Below are 20,779 nucleotides of genomic sequence, written 5' to 3' on the forward strand. Positions count from 1 at the left end.
GAAGAGTCTGAATTTCACTGGAAGGGAAATAAAATTAATACACAAAGGTATACAAATTATATATTTTTTAACTTACAAAGTCAGGAAAAAAGTTAGTTTGTATTGTAAATTTAAAATTTAAATGGATTGAAATGTTAGAAAAACAATTCTAACTATAATTGGTTTTTCTGCTCTTTAATTTGCTAAATAAAAGAAAGCGAGAATGCTAAAATCACAGCATTCGTAATAGTTAAACCGGGAAAGGGGCAGCTTTTGTTTTTCTCAGGCCATAACCCAGTTATAAACTTCAATCTGTATTCTAATTAAAACTTTAATTGCTAAAAAGTGGGAGAAGTGGAAGTCGCGGTTTGGCACGGGTGCGGGGTCGGGGGCGGTGGCAGAGGGGTAATATTGCCGGAACCACCTTGCCGAATTAGAAGAAGGTTCGGTGAAAAAGAGAAGGGGGATTCGCTCTTAATCTTTAAAGTCCGGAGGCAAATATTGTCCCAAAGGATTATTAACTGTTCCAGAATAGGAAAAGGAAATCCAGGGTGTTAAGGTAAATTGTCGGGAAAAAATTCAGGACTATACCTCATACACGCTTTCTTTTCTTGAAACATTACAACGTAAATAATGCTAATATAGAGAATTGTAATATATTCTAAGTCCTATGATAAATAAAACACAGGAATTTCTGTTTTTAAAAAATTGAGAAACTCCTCTGTCGACCGAAGCAGCAAAGATAGGAGGACCACGAAAGAGGAAACTGTAGAAAATTATAAAATGAATATTATTAATTAATTAAATTCACTATTTTTCGTGGTCCGCTTGACCAATTAATATCATTCAATTAATTAAGGTTTTAAGTTGAGGTAAAAAAGTCAGTATCACGAGCGGGATTCGAACACCCGAATTCCCCTCGGGCACTAACTTCCCATCTCAACCCCACCTTTTTGAATTTTCCCTCCTATTTGCCATTTTTCAAATGTCGTGTAATCTATTTGATTCTCGGCGACAAGTGAAATGATCACGGAGAGCTTTAGTGAAGTATACTTCATTTTAATTCATTAAATTCACTAGTTTTAGTGGTCCGCTTGACCAATTAATATCATGCAATTAATTAAGGTTTTAAGTTGAGATAAAAAAGTCAATGTCACGAGCGGGATTCGAACCCACGACCTTCGGCTTGATACGCCGCTACTCTCCCGCTTAAGCTCAAATATTCAAAAAGGTTGGGTTGAGATGAGAATTTAGTGCCCGAGAGGATCGAAGTCACGATAGCAGATAAAATCCCGCTCGTGACACTGACTTTTTTATCTCAACTTAAAACCTTAATTAATGGATTATTAATTAACGAATAATTGAAAACGTTTGTAATGTCAAAATATTTCGTAATTTTTAATTGAAGTTTATGTAATTGGGAAAGGCATTTGACAATTCGACCAAGATATTCTGACTGAAGATAATTTTAGAAAATTATAAAGTTATGATCATTTAATAATTAATTAAAAAATATTGGTTTGTAATTTCAAAATAATTAGCCATGTATAACTCAAGATTTTATAATGAGAAGATGCATCTGACTATAAAAACAGCGATTTCAGAAAATTATAAAATATTATCCATTAGCAAATAATTAGGAAATGTGTGTAGAAAACACGTCTGACGGCCAAAACAGCGAGGATAGGCGGATCAGGATTACTTAAATTGGAGAATATACAGAAAATTATACATTTATTATTTACTTCAAAACAATAATTCTAAAAATTTGCAGGTTTGTTACGTCAAAATATGTTGCAAATTGACAAAAGATAGTATGATGGGAAAACATGTCTTAAGACAAAAACAGCAAGAATCGGGTACCACGATGATCATCAATGACACAGTGTCATAAAATAATACATTTAATACTACCAAATAACGAATAATAGAAAAATGTGAGTTCATGTTACGTAAAAATATGTAACATTGTAGATAATAAAATGAAAAACCCATTTGAAGAAAAAACAGCGAGTACAGGCGGACCAGAATGATCAAAACGAGGAAACTACAGAAAATTATAAAGCTATTACTAACAATGAATAATTGTAAAAACTGGTTTGTTAAACCGAACTCTCTTGCAATGTTTAACTAAAAACTGTGAATTTTGGAAAAACGGCTAACTACAAAAATAGTGAGAATAGTTGAACAAGGGCAGAGCTGTATGCGATTTGGCACGCTCTCGAGGCGGTGCGGACCGGGGAGGGCTCAGGATTCCTCGTATGTACCGACTCTCTGAGCGCTGTCTGGGCTATACGCGACAGGTTCTCTGTGGACCCTCTCGTCGTGCTCTTGTTAGAGAAATACGCGGAGCTGGAGCCTCTCGGAAAAACGGTGGTTGTTGTCTGGATTCCCGGACACGTCGGCCTGGAGGGTAACGAACGCGCGGACGAGGCGGCGAAAGCCGGTACGTCCCACCCTCCAGATCGGACCATCGCGATCAGGCCCCCTGACGCTAAACACGCAGTTAAAAATATGATAAAAGAAAGAGGGCAGCGTCAGTGGGCGGGGTCGTCGGAGAGGCTCTTGCGAGTCAAGAGCACGACCGGTAGATTGCCCTCAGAGAATCTGAGCAAGAGACGAGGGATCGTCCTCACTCGACTGAGGATTGGCCATACGCGGTTGACACATGGGCACCTGCTTTTGGGCCAAAGCCCGCGCAGGTGCCCCTTATGCAGAGAAAGGTTGCTCGATGTGTCCCATATACTGGAAACGTGTCATGCTTTGGCTCCCTATAGGGAGCGTGTAGGCATGCCATCCAAGTTCCGCTAGGATTGGGTTTTTTTATTGTATATAATATGTCTTATGTGTTGTGTGTCTATATGTTTTGTCTGAGTGCATGTATTTATTAGCGTGAATGGCGAGGGGTGAGGGTGAAATATAACGTCATCATCACCCCTCGAACAATGAGAGCGTAAGAGTGTGTGTTCGGGTTTGATGGCGGAATATTTATAAAAGTACCCCATCGACCCCGGTCTAGATTAGTTTGAGTATAGGGTCGTTGGAGGAATATCAAGTACTCCACCGACCAAACGGAATGAGTGTACTGTATGAATGTATTTATGTGTATTATGTGTATGAAAGGGTAAATAGAATATAAACTTAGTTGGGGGCTGAAATGACCTAGATGTCGGAAGCCCCAGTAAAAAAAAAAAAAAAAAAAAAAATCGAACAAGGATAATTTCAAATTAAACTACAGAAAAAACATAATTTTAATTATTATCAATTAATAAATATTTGAAAAACGTGAGTTTATATTATGTTAAATGTTAATGGTTAAATGGTTAAAAGTCTACCAATGTTTGACTAAAGATTGTGACATGAGGAGACGCGTCTGAGTACAAAAACAGCGAGGATAGACGGACCAGAATGTTTAAAAAGAGAAAAATACAAAAAAATTACAATTTACTATTATTATCAATTAACGAATAACTTAAAAATGTGGGATTGTTATGTCATGACGCACGGTTGACTGCAAAAACAGCGATGATGGGCGGACCAGGATGGACAGAAACGACGAAACTATAAAACATTATAAACGCAAACCAATCACTACTCAAGACGCAAATGTTTAAATTATAGATACATATTTAAAAGTACTTTGAAAAATCAACTCCATATAAATTAGTCCCTTCTTAAAAACCAATCTAGATTTTACATAATATTTCATTTTAATTAATTATACATTTTGTTTAAGGTCTAAAATTATTAATACGATCAATTATGACTAAGAAATGCATATATTGATTAATTTAATATTTTATAACATATCAATTTATGTATAATTTATTTATTGAAACCCAGTTATGGTTTTCGAATGCTTTAAATATATATTGTTTTTGTTATATGTGCCATTGTTATAAAACAAGGAACAACTAAGGGTTTTGTCAAGACAGAAAATTGCGTTTTGTTGTAGGTGACAGTGAACGGGCTGACTGGCCGTATCGAGTTCAACGAGGGCAGGAGAACTAATTTTAAGCTTGACTTGCTCAAGCTTAAAAGGGAGCAGCTGAGAAAGGTCGGCGAATGGAGTCCGACGAGTGGGATCAACATAACGGACAACACTGCATTTTACGAGACGACAACACCCAACATCACGCTGATCGTCATGACTAGGGAGGTTGGTAACAATAACAATTTTATTTATCGAACTTGCTATTCGTTATTTTATACATTTCAACTGTGTGATTGGTCTAAAACAAGGAAACGTGCATAAAATAGGAATAGAAAATAGAACAGTTTTTATTTCTAAGATCATAAGCACAAAAGAGACATACACCTACACCAACTTGAACCCACAACCACGATACATCAAAAAATACTTAAATAAACCATACCCATAAGACATGGCCTAACCTACAACCCTATCCTGCATACAAACTTGCAAAACATGACACAACGTTATAAACGTAATTAATAAAAACAAAGGAAGTTACAACTAACACCAAACTAATATAATTGACACTTAAAAGGCTGTATTAATTAATTTCAATAAGAACAGAGAAAATTCACTAACTGCCAATAGACAACTATCGTATATCTGCCCATTGCCACGTACTGAGGAGCAGCTTGCGGAAGAAAATTGCAAAGCAGGAGTAGAAGCATCCTCGAGCAGAGTCAAAGACTAGCGCTCCCGAAAACGACTAAAGCTTATAGGACAGCCCCTACTCACGCCCTCCAAGTCCTTGCTTCTGCTGAACCAATGGACATTGTCCTCCACAGTAGAATTACAATCCGGCAGCTAAAAGATGGAAAGGAGCTAACAATGGTAAATTTGGATGCGTCAGATAGGGAAAGGCTACGAACTGCACCTAGAAAGCACATCCGGGAGATCCTTACAGTTTGGATAGACAACTCGTGGAAGGAAAGATGGGACCGAAGCACCAAGGGAAGGTTAACCCAAGTTTCTACCCAATATTGAGGACCTAGCAAGAGCAAAGTGGTTTCAACCAGATTTTTGTACCACACAAATAATGACGAAAATTTCAACGCTTATCTGCACCGATTCCTTAGATCTAACAGTTCACTGTGTCCCGACTGCGGAGTTGATGACAGTGTCCAACACAGACTATTCAACTGCCCCGCCTTGAGTGCGAGGGAACCTCTAAAGCTCCTCTTCCGCCACACTTGGCCACCGACCCTCAACGAACTGATTAAAAAAAAGAGGACGTTTGAGGTCCTCAAGCCTGTTAGCCGAGCTATAGTCGATAAAGTACCTGACTAGTTTTTTTCTTTCTTTTTTTTTTTCTTCCTATGATAACTAAGTTACTTGTTAGAGCCTAGCGTTTCCCTGAACTTTTAATTCCGGGCTGGTTACTCCTTGTACCCATAATTGTAGTTATTTATTAAAATATTGTATATATATATATTAGAAAGTGTATTCAAAAGGATTAACCAGCAAGGGGGAGACCTATTAGATTAGATAAATAATAAGAAAAATATTTCCCTCCTTCCGTGGGGTCTTCCCTTTCAGGGCAAGGTCGAAGGAAGCCGTTAAGAACAATTAGATCTCCTAAACTTACATCCCATTTGAATTATTTTAGTGGCCGTGGTCCGCCGGTATGGGGTCTCCCATAGGTACAGCGGGGAGGTGGATGGGTAAAAAAACTAACGAACAAAACACAGACTAGGACAAGACAAAACTTTTTTAACTTGAACCAATATAAACACCGAAAGATCTACAAAAAAACGGTGCCCCATCTTCAGCCATACTCATATAGATATCATTAATATTGTAGCATAACTTTAAAGTAGAATAGTTTTCACAATTTATGGAAAAATAAAGCAAATAAAGAATACTCGCCATGGTTGACGTCAACAACAAAAACCACATAATGGCAAACCTTCATACCTTATATGAAAACGTAAAATTCTCAGTGGAACTAAATAACAACAGATGGATAAAATTTGTTGATCCTAACATGCATAGAAATGAAAAACATCATAAAACCTGATTCAAAATAGTACCACTGATTAAAGAAAAATACGAAAATAAGTTTAAGTTGTTGAAATATCAACCACTGTTAACCTTAAGATAGTATGTTTATGTTAGGTATTGGTTGAGATAAAAAAGTCAGTGTCAGGGGTGGGATTCGAACCCACGATCTTCGGCTAACTTAATCTATCGTGACCTCGATCCACTCGGACACTAACTTCCCATCTCAACCCCACCTTTTGAATTGTCCCTCCTATTTGCCATTTTTCAAATGTCGTGTAATCTAGTTGATTCTCGGCGACAAATGAAATGGCCACGGAGAGTATTAGTGAAGTTATAATTTATTTTACGTATTAAATCCATTCCATTTCGTGATCCGATTGAAAAAATAACTTCTTTCAATTAATTGATCTTTATATAAGATATTGGTTTAGATAAATTTGTTGAAAATGGCAAATAGGAGGGGAAATTTGAAAGGTGGGTGGAGATGGTCACGATAGCTCAAGTGGTAGAGTAGTGGCGTTATTTAGCCGAAGATAGTAGGTTCGAATCCCGCTCGTGACACTGACTTTTTTATCTGAACCAATACGTTACCTAAAGATTAATTAACTGAAAGAAGTAATTTGTTCAATAAACAACTAAATATAATGGATTATTTGTAATTGTCAGGTTCGAATGGAAGGCTGCAATCCGAGGCCTTTACCTTACAGTGGTGCACCCACAGTGTTAAGCGTGAATGTATTATTAGCGTGAATAGTCTGCGTATATCAAGCACTCCACCACTCTAACGGAGTGACTAGTATGTAAATATGAAAGACCGTATTTGAGAGTGAATAAGTTTTAGAGAATAATTTTGTTAAAAATTGAGATAATCTCGGATAGTAGCTTACGAAGTCCAGCCACGTTGGCTAGATGGATAAAACCGAGGTATGACCCTGAACTGCCAACACCCAAGGTGGATGATACTAGAAGTCTGTCGATAACTTATTATAAATTACAAAATCTGGTTGCCGGTGGACTGCGACAGCTCTGTGTATGCACATGGGTGTATAAATAAAAAGCTTATATAAATCAGTTATCAATAATCAAGAGATTTTTAAGAATATATAACTTTTAGATTACTTAGATTAAGTAATTTAAAGAAGTTATTTGGTCAATCGGACCACGAAATCTAATGGATTTATTAAGATAATATTATGAAGAAACGTGTCTGAAGACAAAAAGAGCGACCAGATTATTTGAATTGGGACTTAAGAAAATTACAAATGTATTATTATCAATTAATGAATAACTCAAACTTATGGGTTGTTATGTCAAATTATCTAGAAATGCTTAACTAAAGATAATTTAATTGGGAAACACGGTTGACTCCAAACAGCGAGGATAGGCGGACCAGGAAGATCAAAATAGACATAAGAAAATTACAAATTTATTATTATCAATTAATGACTAACTGATAAATGAGGGTTTTTATGTCAAATTATATAGAAATGCTTGACTAAAGATTATTTAATTGGGAGACTTAAGAAAATTACAAATTTATTATTATCAATTAATGAAAAACTGATAAATGTTGGTTTGTTATGTCAAAATATCTAGAAATGTTTAAATAGCGATTATGTAATTGGGAGACACGGTTGTTTACAATCAGCGATGATAAGCGGACCAGAAAGATTTGAAATAAGAATTTAAAAAATTACAAATTTATTATTAACAATTGATGAATAACTGAAAAATGAGAGTTTGTTAGGTCAAAATATCTGGAATTGCTTAACTAATGATTATGTAATTGAGAAACACGGTTGTTTACAATCAGCGATGATAAGCGGACCAGAAAGATTTGAAATAAGAATTTAAAAAATTACAAATTTATTATTATCAATTAATGAATAACTGAACAATGAGGGTTTGTTATGTCAAATTATATAGAAATGTTTAAGTAAAGATTATATAATTGGGAAACACGGTTGACTACAAACAGCGAGGATAGGCGGACCAGGAAGATTTGAATTGAGAATTCAGAAAATTACAAATCGTTTATTATTATTAATTAATGAATAAATGGAAACTTGTTTTTTATGTCAAAATATGTAGCCATGTTTGAATGAAGTTTATGTAATGGGGAGCCGGGTTTGACGACAAAAAAAATATAAGCTGACCAAAATGATCAGTAACGACCCAATTATAAATAATATTTACATTAAATTATAAATTTTACAAAATTAAGATTATGCAGTACCCTAAAAACTGGCCAAGTCCTAACAATAAAGACAATATTCTATCCTTAATAAAATATATATTTTCATTCTATCCTTTATCGAGCGATTTTCACCAAATGACTTTACATTTTATTGACCATAGGATAAAACACATATTTGAAGAAAAAACCTGATATTGCATTGTAATGCGGTGCCGTTTGAGATGAACCTCGATATAAGGAGGAAATACACATACGTTCTGTTTCGTGGAACCGCGCAGAATTTTGCACTCGAGGCTTATTCCAAATCGAATCGTTATTGACTATCTTTATATTCAGCAGCTTGACATATTTTGAGCAATATTAAAAACGAAGTACCCCGAATAGCAAACCGGAATAAAGAAATCCTAAAACTGCTACTACTCTTTTTCGTTTAACGTAGGTAAAAATACAAAAAGTGTAATTAATTCACATTTCACACTCTGCTTATAGTCTTGACAACGTTCTTGCAAGCCAGTAAATGTACATATTATTCAGAAATCGTGAGATGCGGTCTGGTGTGATGTAGGTTTCAGAAAAACATTTTCTTTATCTTTTCAACGTTTCGATCTTTATTGAGATCATCTTCAGGGCCTGGGATTTACAAACATTGTTTAAATTTAACAATACATGTAGGATGTGGAAAAAAGTGAATTTACACAATGCAAAAAAATATTTTTTATATTCAGGTGTTACCATTGGTCACTTTATTGTGTATGTTAAAAAAAAAGGAAAAACCTGCTGGCGCATGTCCAAAAAGACTTCTTTAGGACTTGAACAATAATATTAATAATTTATTTAGAAATCGTGAGATGCGGTCTGGTGTGATGTAGGTTTCAGAAAAATATTTTCTTTATAGTGCCAACGTTTCGATCTTTATTGAGTTCATCTTCAGGGCTCAAGGTGTGTCTCTTCTGGGTAATTGTGCTGAAACGTTGGCACGATAAAGAAAATGTTTTTCTGAAACCTACATCACACCAGACCGCATCTCACGATTTCTGAATAATTATCGATTAACGGTCACTAATCACCACACAAATGTACATATTTTAAAACAGATTTTCTCTTCAAAATCGTATTTTTGTTCATTTCAGTTCACAATTAGCAATTATTTTACGTGAAACGTTGGAATAAAACATTTTTGCAAAACCCATTAATGTTCTGTCCCTTTTATCCTTATGAGAAAGGTGGTCGTGTGCAATAGAGCGACGAGATCAAAGATATGACTTTTTTCCTGATTGCATTTAAAATAGGATTTCCCGGTAAAGCTATTTTTTCACGTAGAACCTGATGGCGCTACTAAAATTTTATGGCACGATTTTCTTTTGTAAAATGTGATTTTTCCCCCCAACTAATGCAAATAATCAATATTTCCGATTTGTTTTAATTTATTAAATCAAAGGTAAAAAAACAAAAGCAAAACAAGCGTGTTTAATTTTTCACTGGGTAAAAAACCACAAACAAAGTAATTTTCAAAGTAAAATTTCTATAATAAATATACATTTAAATTCAACAAATAATTGAAACTTCCATAAAATGACAGCGTTTTGGACAACTTTCTTACGACTGTTATGAATATAGTTTAATTTCTAAGATCAGTGAATTTCAAAATAAGATTAAGCCAAGAGGCTTATTGGATGATATTAAAGGAAATGCGGTCTTAGACGGATAATAGACGATTTTAATCAGAAACCCACAATATTGCTTTAATTACTGACTTTGTCTTCATTAAACTTGTCGTTCTAATCCTTCAATCGCCGATGTGCACTGAATAATTTCTCACCAGATCCAAATTCATCCTTTAATGGTTAGCTGACCTATATCGATTTTATAGCCCTTTTGCGGACATTGGTCAAAACGATATGAGGAAGAATAAAAACGAATGGGCACTGATACAACCCGAGTTATCTTTAACAATGGAAACATATTTTCATAAAATTCATTCTATTATCAATTTGTTTTAATACTTTCTAGTAAATATTTGGGAAAATGTGAAAACATTGTTAAAAAATTACAAACCGGGTTATGTTAGAGTTAATTTTGAAGAAGGGTTAGGTTAAAGGTAAAGGTGCTCATCGTTTAATTTCTGTTATTCTGAAACAGGAAGGACACTCCTGTATTACGAACCTTGTTCTCTATAAAGAATAGATTTTAAATAATCTACAGCTCGGTAACTGTGTTCACTCGGTGTATAGGAATTTTTCAAAGGCTTTTGGTAGTGTGGATCGTCTCATGCTGGTCAAAAAATTAAAAAAACTAGGTGTGGGCCAACCCCTTTTGGGATGGGTGGACTCCTTTTTGTCTGAGAGGTCTTTTGCTGTGAGATTTGGTGAAGGCTTATCGAAAGCTGTCCACGTACGATCTGGTGTACCGCAGGGCTCTCATTCTGTTCCGATTTTATTTCTTTTATTTTCTAATGACGTCGCCTCTGCTCTCATTAATTCTTCATTATCATTGTTAGCATACGATTTGAAAATTTATCGCCCTGTCGAATCGTTGAGTGATTGTATTCTCTTACAAAATGACTTGGAGTCGCTTTTGGCTTTAGTGTACGCGTAATAATTTGAAATTAAACGAAAATAAATTTAAAATTTTGAAGTTCAGCACGAAAAAAATAATTCATGATTACGACGAATTCGTTTATAGTATCGAAGGTTATCACATTGACGAGGTAGATACTATCTCGGATTTCAGGGTTATTTTTAATAAAAATTCACTAGTTTCGTGGTCCGCTTGACCAATTAATATAATTCAATTAATTAAGGTTTTTAGTTGAGATAACAAAGTTTTCTATTCTATTCTAAAATTGTCTTCAGTCAGAATATCTTGGTCAAATTGTCCAATGCCTTTACCAATTACAGAAACATCAGTTAAAAATTACGAAACATTTTGACATTTCAAAATTACGTGTTCAATTATTCGTTAATTAATAATCCATTAATTAAGGTTTTAAGTTGAGATAAAAAAGTTAGTGTCATGAGCGGGATTCGAACCCACGATCTTCGGCTAGATACGCAGCTGCTCTACCACTTAACCTAGCGTGACCTCGATCCACTCGGACACTAACTTCCCATCTCAACCCCACCTTTTGAATATTCCCTCCTTTTTGCCATTTTTCGTTTTTATCTCAACTGAAAACCTTAATTAATTTAAATATATTAATTGGTCAAGAGGACCACGAAACTAGTAAATTTAATAAGTTTAAATGAAATATACCTTCACTATAGCTCTCCGTGTCCATTTCACTTGTCGCCGAGAATCAAAGAGATTACACGACATTTGAAAAATTTATTCAGGGGATACGATAGCTCTTAAATAGCGCTGTATATTACACTCCGACTATTACATCTACATCTACATCATGATGAATTTGGGCTCCAGGGACTTCAGGAAATAGTCAAGTTTTGGTAAATGTTTCTAATCCTGACTTACTGTGAAGCTCCTGTCTTCAACTTTAGAATGAACTCATCTGTTTCTGTTGGATTATTTGCAAATAATATGTCAAAAATATAGAGACGAATATAAGGTACAACTTGAGTCACTTTTGGCAATATACTTTTTCTTTCAAAATTTTCTCAATGATATTGTAATTCACCTTTTCTTCTCCACTATTTCACTAGTTTTAATTTGTAAGGTTTACGACTATTTTGTAGACATTTGCTACTATCCTACATAAACAAATCTTTTACATATTAAGCGCCACCAACAGTTAATCTTTATCTATGAAGTCTCAATAACAATTGAAATTGAAAATATTGAACGCATTTATAAAATAGTCAACGCTTTGTTAAAACAAATCAACAAGTGAGTGTCATATTGTAAGTCGATGGCTCGTCCGTTGGGCCGAATTAAGCTACAAGAAAGGCAAAAGGTCCTATCGAGTGAAATTGAAGTGTATTGCCTGTGGGCCAGGGTAATCGCGGAGAAAATTGTTGAAAGGCCTATCGGGACAGAAGCAAAAGGGCAATTTACGTCACGGCAAATTGCTCAGGCCACTTGTCTAAATCCGTGCCCGTCCGTTAAATTCAATTGACCAGAGACAAAATTATATCGCCGGTTTATGCTTTTGACGTGACCTTTTGAACTTAGCTCGAAAGAAAAGGTTCTTCCATAACATCTTCGAGATCGTATTCAAAATCCAAAGAATCACTTATTTACTTACATGACATCTTTGCATACATACCAGTTTCAGGCCTTTCTCACAGTTCACAGATAAAATAGAGAAAATATCGCATACATTTTCACAGAAAAACATTGAATCATGGCTAAGTAACCTAGCCTAACCTAAGACTTCCCTAACCCTACTCTAACCTAACCTTTCCCGCCCTTAACGCTAACACAACCCTAACCAATCCTAACCCGACCCTAAATTTAAGTTCGTAATTTATACTAGTTTTGTCTTTTGAACATGATTAAAGTTTTTTCAAATTGATTGATTGATATAAGCTGAACTGTGCATAGATAAGTACAGAATTATGACAGGAAATCCTAGAAAACATGTGTGCCGACAGTGGTTTACAAAATGTCGACATTTTTATAATATAAAATCAACTGACAAGAGTTTTAAAAGAAAGTTCCTGTTTAAGTACTGTTGAGTAAACCATTACTACTGCAGATTTGTACATAAGTTTTTTAGTACCTAACCTTACCCTACCTTAACGCTAACACAACCCTAATCAAACCTAACCAGTCCCTAAAATTAACCTCGTCATTTATACTAGATTTTTATACTAGATCTTTGTAATATGATTAAAATATTTTCAAATGGATTGATTGATTGATATAAGCCCATCTCCGTACAGATAAATACAGAATTATGACAGAAAATTTGTATTCACAGTCACGCACCTAGAAAATATATGTGCCAATAGAGGTTCACAAAATGGCGACATGTTTCTTTATAATATAAAATCAACTGACAAGTGTTTTAAAAGAATGTCCCTGTTTATAGACTGCTGAGTAAACACTACTGCAGATTTGTACATAAGTTCCTTACTACCTAACCTTACCCGACCTGTTAGATAGATAGATAATCGTTTATTTATCATTCTTACATACAGAACCTGGCTCTTTTTTTCTGTTAGAAGTGCGAAAGACACTAGTCTTTGTAACTTTCTGCACTCTTAACAATGTAACCATTTGTCTTATGTTTTGCCTGCTTCTACGTTAGCGGGGAAAAATTGATTTTAAAAACCAGCTTTTGACTCATGGTTGATAATTTTAAATTATATGAACAATTTAAGACTTGTTTAAGTGTGAATCATCAATCTGACAGATAATAAAGTTTAAATAACTTGTATATACATAAATATAAATTATGTAAGGTTTTCATTGAAATAAGAAAGCCAATGTCAATCACAAAGATTAATTAATTTAAAGAAGTGATTTTGCCAATCATATCATTAGAATAAAATATGCACACACATACACAAATAAATACGTCATTTCATACATATGCACATGTACACACATGTATCTATACTCTAAGAATAAATAAATAGATAAATAAAAGTAACGTGTGTGAACATGTGTATAACAACTGGACATGTGCTATACTCTAACAATAAATAAATCATTAAATAGATAAATAAAAGTAAGGTGTATGGCCATGTGTATATACAAATGTACATGTATCTATACTCTAAGAATAAACAAATAATTAAATAGATAAATAAATGTAACGTGTGTGGCCATGTGTATAACAACTGGACATGTGCTATACTCTAACAATAAATAAATCATTAAATAGATAAATAAAAGTAAGGTGTATGGCCATGTGTATATACAAATGTACATCTATCTATACTCTAAGAATAAATAAATAATTAAATAGATAAATCAATGTAACGTATGTGGTCATGTGTATATGCAAATTATTTAGTGCATTGCTTTTAATCGTTTGTGCTTCCATGCAATCAAGGTGTCGTACTTTCCAATCGATCCGAAAAGGAGGTTTTTATTTAAGGCGAGTTTGCAATGAAGATTTATTGTTTGTGGGTTCACCGCGTCGTAAATCCAAAATATGTCAGATTCGTTGTGGAGTTGAACCTGGTCTGCGATATGACTAGCCTTAAGAATTTGTCCTGCATCTTTTGTATTTTTAGCAGATTCCATGTGACAATTATTAACTCCATACAGGACCAGCTAAAGCAGACTGGGTTTGACAACCGCCTTATAAATAAGACGCTTATTGTGCATTGACAGTGTGAACAGAATTATAATGGCTAGTTTGACTTTTCCAATCCTATTCATTTTATGAGGGCCAAAGTGAAATCTTCCATCTAGAATTAATCCTAGGTAGGTTACCTTTTTCGACCATGGGATGAAAATTCCATTAATGTTGACTGGTGTTTTTATTGTGATTTGTGATTTGCCCATAAGTTTCTTAGTACATACGTATACTTTTCTGTTTACGTTTAATAATGTTAACTTTACAGCCTAAAAAAGCTTTGTGTAGGAAGTGTGATTTCTTTTATAAAAAGTTAATGAGAGAAAGTAAATATATTTTGCTTAATTTAATTTTAAAATCAGCTCGATTTTATTCTGTAATTAACTTTTCTCGAGAATTATTGACGTTGAGACAAAGAGTTATAAAGAGGCAATTTGAGAACTGATTTTGAAGCAATTGGACATACGGTTGTCATGTGTCAGCGGAAGAAAGTTGATCTGTCTCGATTCTCTTTTATCGTCTATGGATTGATCTGATTGAGAAGACAGCCCACTGGGATCTCCCTGAACGCTCAAACGAATTACAACTTGGAGTGGATTTCTTATAGTTCGTTACTGCTACTTTCTGAAGTGGATCCTTGGGTTTTGCGCGAAAGGAAATGATTTTACAGTGTCACAGTATCTTTTACACCAAATCACGTAGAAATAGCAATTTTTTCCTCTATATCTGGTTAAAATTTACTACACAATTTCAGATTATTACTTGTAAAAAATTAACTTGCACTAAAATTTACTGAAATAGACAATTACTGGCATGAAATCTATTTAATGAGTTAGGTTGTTCTGAACTTAATAACCGAATGATTACGCGTTGTAACCAAAATAGTAAAGCGATGTCAAGTCCAAAGAGAGCATTAATTTCCAAAGTCCTTTGTACCGCGGAATCCATTTGACCCTCCTTTCTCCTGTTACAGCCGTTCCTAGAAAAAGTTGGCGATTCAGAAAAAGATCGTGTATCAGGCTTTTTCGTAAATAAGGTAGAAGAAAAGCACAACAACATCACACAAAAAAACACAACGCCGTATGGCTTTTAATATAAAGAATAGAACGAATTGGAGGAGAAAAAGATAATTTTCATTTAAAACTTGTGTGAAAATAGGAATTTTTTGATAATAAAGTCTGGATTTTCAGTGGAAAAACGACAGAACCGGGGCGATGAAACCGTCTTTGGGTTGAAAAATACATTATTGACATGAAACTCGTAAAAACTCAAATATTGTTTATTGATCAACTGCTTCATATTGCAGCCATGGGGCTTAATAGTTTTTTATAAATCCAGTTGGCCTGTTTGACCTATGAGCACTTTCTTACTTCTGAGTTTTATAATAAAAAAAAACTTAAGCTACTTAAATACAGCTATAACGCCAGGAATAAGTTAACAATTAATATTTATGTTTACAAATAAAATTTATTAACTGTAATATGAATTTTTTATTCTCTTTCATTTATGTAATGTGCATAAGCACAGTTCGAAATTCAGAAATTTCAGAACAACAAGCTCAGCCTCTTGGACCGTCAATTTTTGAATAAATTGAGTACGAAATTGAAAAATGAAAAAAACGCTTCAATCTAACAAAGGATCAACGTATGCCAATGGGCCCTAAGGGCCTAGAAAAAATAATCTAAGTTTTTAAAAATTATTACAATGGTATTTCATATCTATGTGGTGATTAGTGACCGTTAATCGATATTTATTTAGAAATCGTGAGATGCGGTCTGGTGTGATGTAGGTTTCAGAAAAACATTTTCTTTGTCGTGCCAACCTTTCGATCTTTATTGAGATCATCTTCACTGGGGCACTCTCATCACGACACGCAAGAATAGCACAATTACACAGAAGACAAACACTTTGAGCCCTGAAGATGATCTCAATAAAGATCGAAACGTTGGCACGATAAAGAAAATGTTTTTCTGAAACCTACATCACACCAGACCGCATCTCACGATTTCTAAATAAATAAAGTTATTTCATATCATTCGATTTGTATATGTTATAATAAGCAGCAAATTTTGGGCCAAAGACAGCGCAGGTGCCCCTTATGCAGAGAAAGGTTGCTCGATGTGTCCCACATAATAGAGGCGTGTAATGCCTTGGCACCATACAGAGAGCGTGTAGGCATGACGCCGGATTTAAGAATGGTTCTCGGACACGGTAGAGAGTTATTGGGGAACTCGGAATTTTATATTGCACATAACTGTGTGTTGTGTTTCTGTGGTTTGTATGTGTGAGTATATTTATTAGCGTGAATGTGGAAGAGTTAATAGTGAAATGCATCCCTATCGTCCCTCGAGCTGTGTGACTTGGGTTGGAATATGGAGTACTCCATCTACTAATAGAATAAATGCAATGTACATAGGTGTGAATATATTTATTTGTGTGAATGCGTATTGAATGTGTGGTTATATTTCGCATGCGCTCAGGGCTGAAACGACAAAGTTGTCGGATGCCCCTAAAATAAAAATACATGATTGGATTTAATGAGGTTAGATATGTGCAAAATCCAAAAAAAAACTTAGGTAAATTAGCCCAAAATAATTATTTTTGAGAAAACCTATTCTGGTTTTTTCCTACCCACTTTGTAAAACCATTAAATGCGAATTTTCATTGCAATAAAAATAAACATTTATTTGTCTCTGATAAACGTGTTCTATTTCAAAACGTATAACCTCTATGGATTTTGTCCAAATTTAACACTATTACAATTGTGTAGAGATTAGTGACCGTTAATCGATAGTTATTCAGATATCGTGAGATGCGGTCGGGTGACCCCCGCATCTCACGATATCTGAATAACTATTACAATTCTCTAATCCTTCTCTTAGGTAATGTTAATGAAGTTTAAATATTTATCATTATGATAGGGGATTATTGTTGAAACTAGTATTTCTCAGAAACTGCGTCAGTTGATTCCGAAGCTTCGATTTGTAAAGATGTTTTTTTTAAAAAAACTGTATATTTGTATTGAACTTTTCTTGGTTACCCTGAGTAATAACTACTTCAATAAGTAAAAAAATCAACAAAATCTTCTCGAGCGTTTTATTTTTATCTACGGTGAACTGAAAGGTTCTTTATGAATCGGTAAAATTGTTTCAAAATTACCATTTTTGCGTTTTTTGCGTTAAAATAATCTGGGTCGCTTTTAAAAGAGAAAAATGACAGAGTTAATAGTTTAAAAATACTAAGCTTAAGAATTTAAAAAACACTTGTTAATTAGAATGGAGAGATTTCGAGTTCAACGCTGTTTATAAATTACAATTAATTCTGGTTTTTAGTTGAGATAAACTAGTACTCGGACACTCGATCCACTCGGACACTAACTTCCCATCTCAACCCCACTTTCTTGAATTGAATTTTCCTTCCTTTTTGCCAGTTTTCAAATGTCGTGTAATCTATTTGATTCTCGGCGAGAAATGAAATGCTGTTTATAGAGACGACAAACTGAGGTGACGGGATGTTACGTAAGCGGACATATTTTCCCCTTTTTATTGGAATAATAATTTACTAACTATAATGTTCTAGAAAAGTTTTAAATTTCACAGGTTTTTTTATTACTTTACAGTACGACGTACTGTCAAGCAATACAACCCCAATTTCTGACTGCTATTTTTCATATGCACCGAGAAAAATAATATGAATCATATGCTCTAGACTTGAGATGAGTCAATTTAAAAAACCTTGTTAACAATTTTGGTTGTGATATATTACCTTTCAAATTCATGCAAAACACAAGTAACTTTTAAAAAAAAGTTATTTAAGGCTTCAAAGGGCGCTTGCAACGAACCATTGTTTTTTCTAAAACAAATTTATATGGCTTGCTTTACTGGAACCAATTTATCGATTTGGTAACTTTTTATACACTTACATAAAACTATTTATTATTTATGCCAATATGTATTGTAAACGATGTTGGCCAATCATATTGCAAAGCAACAAATCTTTATAATGTTTACTATGATCATGCTGATTCACTTTCCTATCCTAAGCAACACGAGAAAACCCTACATCGATTGAATATTGGAATAAAGACAATGTAGACTTCTAGTTTAATTTGAGATTAACAATGATCATTTTAAATTCCTTCATTAATTATCACAAGCCTGGATTTTTTTTATTTTGAATTTTTGTTATTTAATGATTCGAGCCACTGCGTTTTCTGGTGATTTGTCACATTCTTTTATGTTTATCCCTGTGGCGTCATGTCAGTTTTTCATCTCGCTCTTTTAACAACCTGATTGTTCCCTATCACCCCCGGGTGGACAATAAAAAAACTGTTCAATTAAATTGCTCCATCAGGTATTTTTTTATTAAGCTGTTTGCCCGTAAATAATGAATTGCCTTTTTTATTACAGGCTGTATCAATTTTTTAAATTATAATTGAAACATATTTTTTAAATAATTACATACTACTGCCATTATGGACCGTCTTAATTAATAAAAGTTTAGTGAATGCTTTAAATAAAGAAACCAATTTAGAAGGTTTTTTATTTATTAAAACTGATCTTGTTAGACCAAGTATTAAATTTACAATCATATCAACAAAAAAAGGATGAAATCATCAAAATCTTCTCGAACGTTTTAATGAGTATTGAAAATGCATATTTTCTCAGCCTTTTAAGTCACAGACCTGCACTAGGTCTCATATTTGAAAAAATTTTACACTGAACAAGTTGTCGTTTTAGATGTTTTCCTAACTTCCGTTAGTCATCAGTAACTTCAAAAAAATTCGAGAACAAGTTAATTTCCTCGCTGTTTAAGAAAATTCAAATGGAGCTGTGGAGCCAGGAAATGGTCCTGGAGCGGCGCCCTATTATCAATTGATAGGAAATTTTAATAAGTTTTCAATTTGTCACCTTCCAACCGGCCCATTTCTTAAAACATCTAAACCGTTTTTCAGTTATTTGCAGTTATTTGGGCAAAAACGTGGTTTTTTACGTGCTCATGTTCACACTCCCTCCCGATTTTAGCATATATAAAACAATTTTATCATATAATTATTTGCAATTTTTACTCCATCTATTTTTGAAAATTCACTTGTGTATAATAAAAAATGTAGTGGGCCTAATATGAAACCTTGTGGCACTCCTGCATTTATTAATTTCAATTCTTGATATTGATCTACTCGTTTGACTCTAAAGTGTCCGTCAGTTAGGTGGGAACTGGTAATATCTACATACTGCTTTGGTAGCATACCTTTTAGTTTACTGATGAATCTTTTATGGCAGACCTTGTCAAGAACCTGTGAGACATCAAGGAAGATAGAATAACAAATTTATTTCTCTTCGAATGATTTTTTTATTACTACACATTACTCGGTAGATTTGGTAGCAGCGGCGTATCTAGCCGAAGGTCGTGGGTTCGAATCCCGCTCGTGACACTGACTTTTTTATCTCAACTAAAAACCTTAATTAATTGTAATGTATTAATTGGTCAAGCGGTGCACGAAACTAGTGAATTTTTTTAATATTGCTCCATTGATGAAGTCATATCCTGGAGCCTTTTTATGAGGTAAATTTTTAATTTCATGTGCTATCTCTTTAGGTGTAACTATCTTTATAATTTCTTCTTATTGAGTGGTTTCAAGTAAGCTGTCATTGACATTTCCATTTGTTTTGAAAATTTTAGGAAGAGTGATTGGCAAAAAATTCAGCTTTTTCTCTGATGTCGCCCATATATCTCCTTTTTTAATGGAGGAATTTGAACAATTAGTCTTTTAATTTCTTGAATTGCCTTCCATAGCGAGTAGTCAGTGGACTGGTGTTAAACCTTTTAGATAATTTGTGTTTGAGTCGTCATGTGAATTTTTTTTAATTTTAATATTTTGGCCCATATTAAGGATGGTTTTATCTGCAGGATCTCTTGATTTTTGCCATCTTCTCCTATCCTTTGTTTTCTGACTGACCAGGTCTTTAATTTACTTAGGGTAGTTGGCTAAACAAATCTCTGTGCCTAGTCTATTTAACGTTACACCATGTGCTGTCTAAATGATGTAGGTGTTCATTTCTGCTACATTATCTACGTGTTCTTCTGTTTTTTCGAAGTATCTTAAGGACAGTTTTTGTATCCACAACTAAGGCAAAAGTCGTCCAGTCATTAGTTAAATTAACTAGTGTTGATCTGCATTGTTTTTTATTATCCTTTCATTAAACGTTAGTACGAATGCTGAGTGTTGAGAATTTAGATCAAAGTTTTCTGTTATATTCACTAATTTTGGTGGTCTGCTTGACCAATTAATATCGTTCAATTAATTAAGGCTTTTAGTTGAGATAAAAAAGTCAGGGTCACGAGCGGGATTCGAACCCACGATCTACGTCTAGACACTCCGCTGCTCTACCACTTGAGCCATCGTTGAAAAATGGCAGAA

General features: G+C 34.1%; 1 protein-coding gene across 1 annotated transcript in view; it reads left to right on the top strand.

The window, feature by feature from the left end:
- LOC106674284 (glutamate receptor ionotropic, kainate 2) overlaps positions 1–20,779 on the top strand; it is a 306,995-nt gene that overhangs the window by 200,287 nt on the left and 85,929 nt on the right. The window contains exon 8 of the mRNA XM_024226052.1: positions 3,935–4,138. Within this exon, the coding sequence (XP_024081820.1) occupies positions 3,935–4,138 (204 nt within the window). The remainder of the gene's footprint in view (positions 1–3,934; positions 4,139–20,779) is intronic.

The sequence above is a fragment of the Cimex lectularius genome, unplaced genomic scaffold (assembly GCF_000648675.2).
Source record: "Cimex lectularius strain Harlan isolate CLEC.00 unplaced genomic scaffold, Clec_2.1 scaffold110, whole genome shotgun sequence".
Lineage (NCBI taxonomy): Eukaryota > Metazoa > Arthropoda > Insecta > Hemiptera > Cimicidae > Cimex > Cimex lectularius.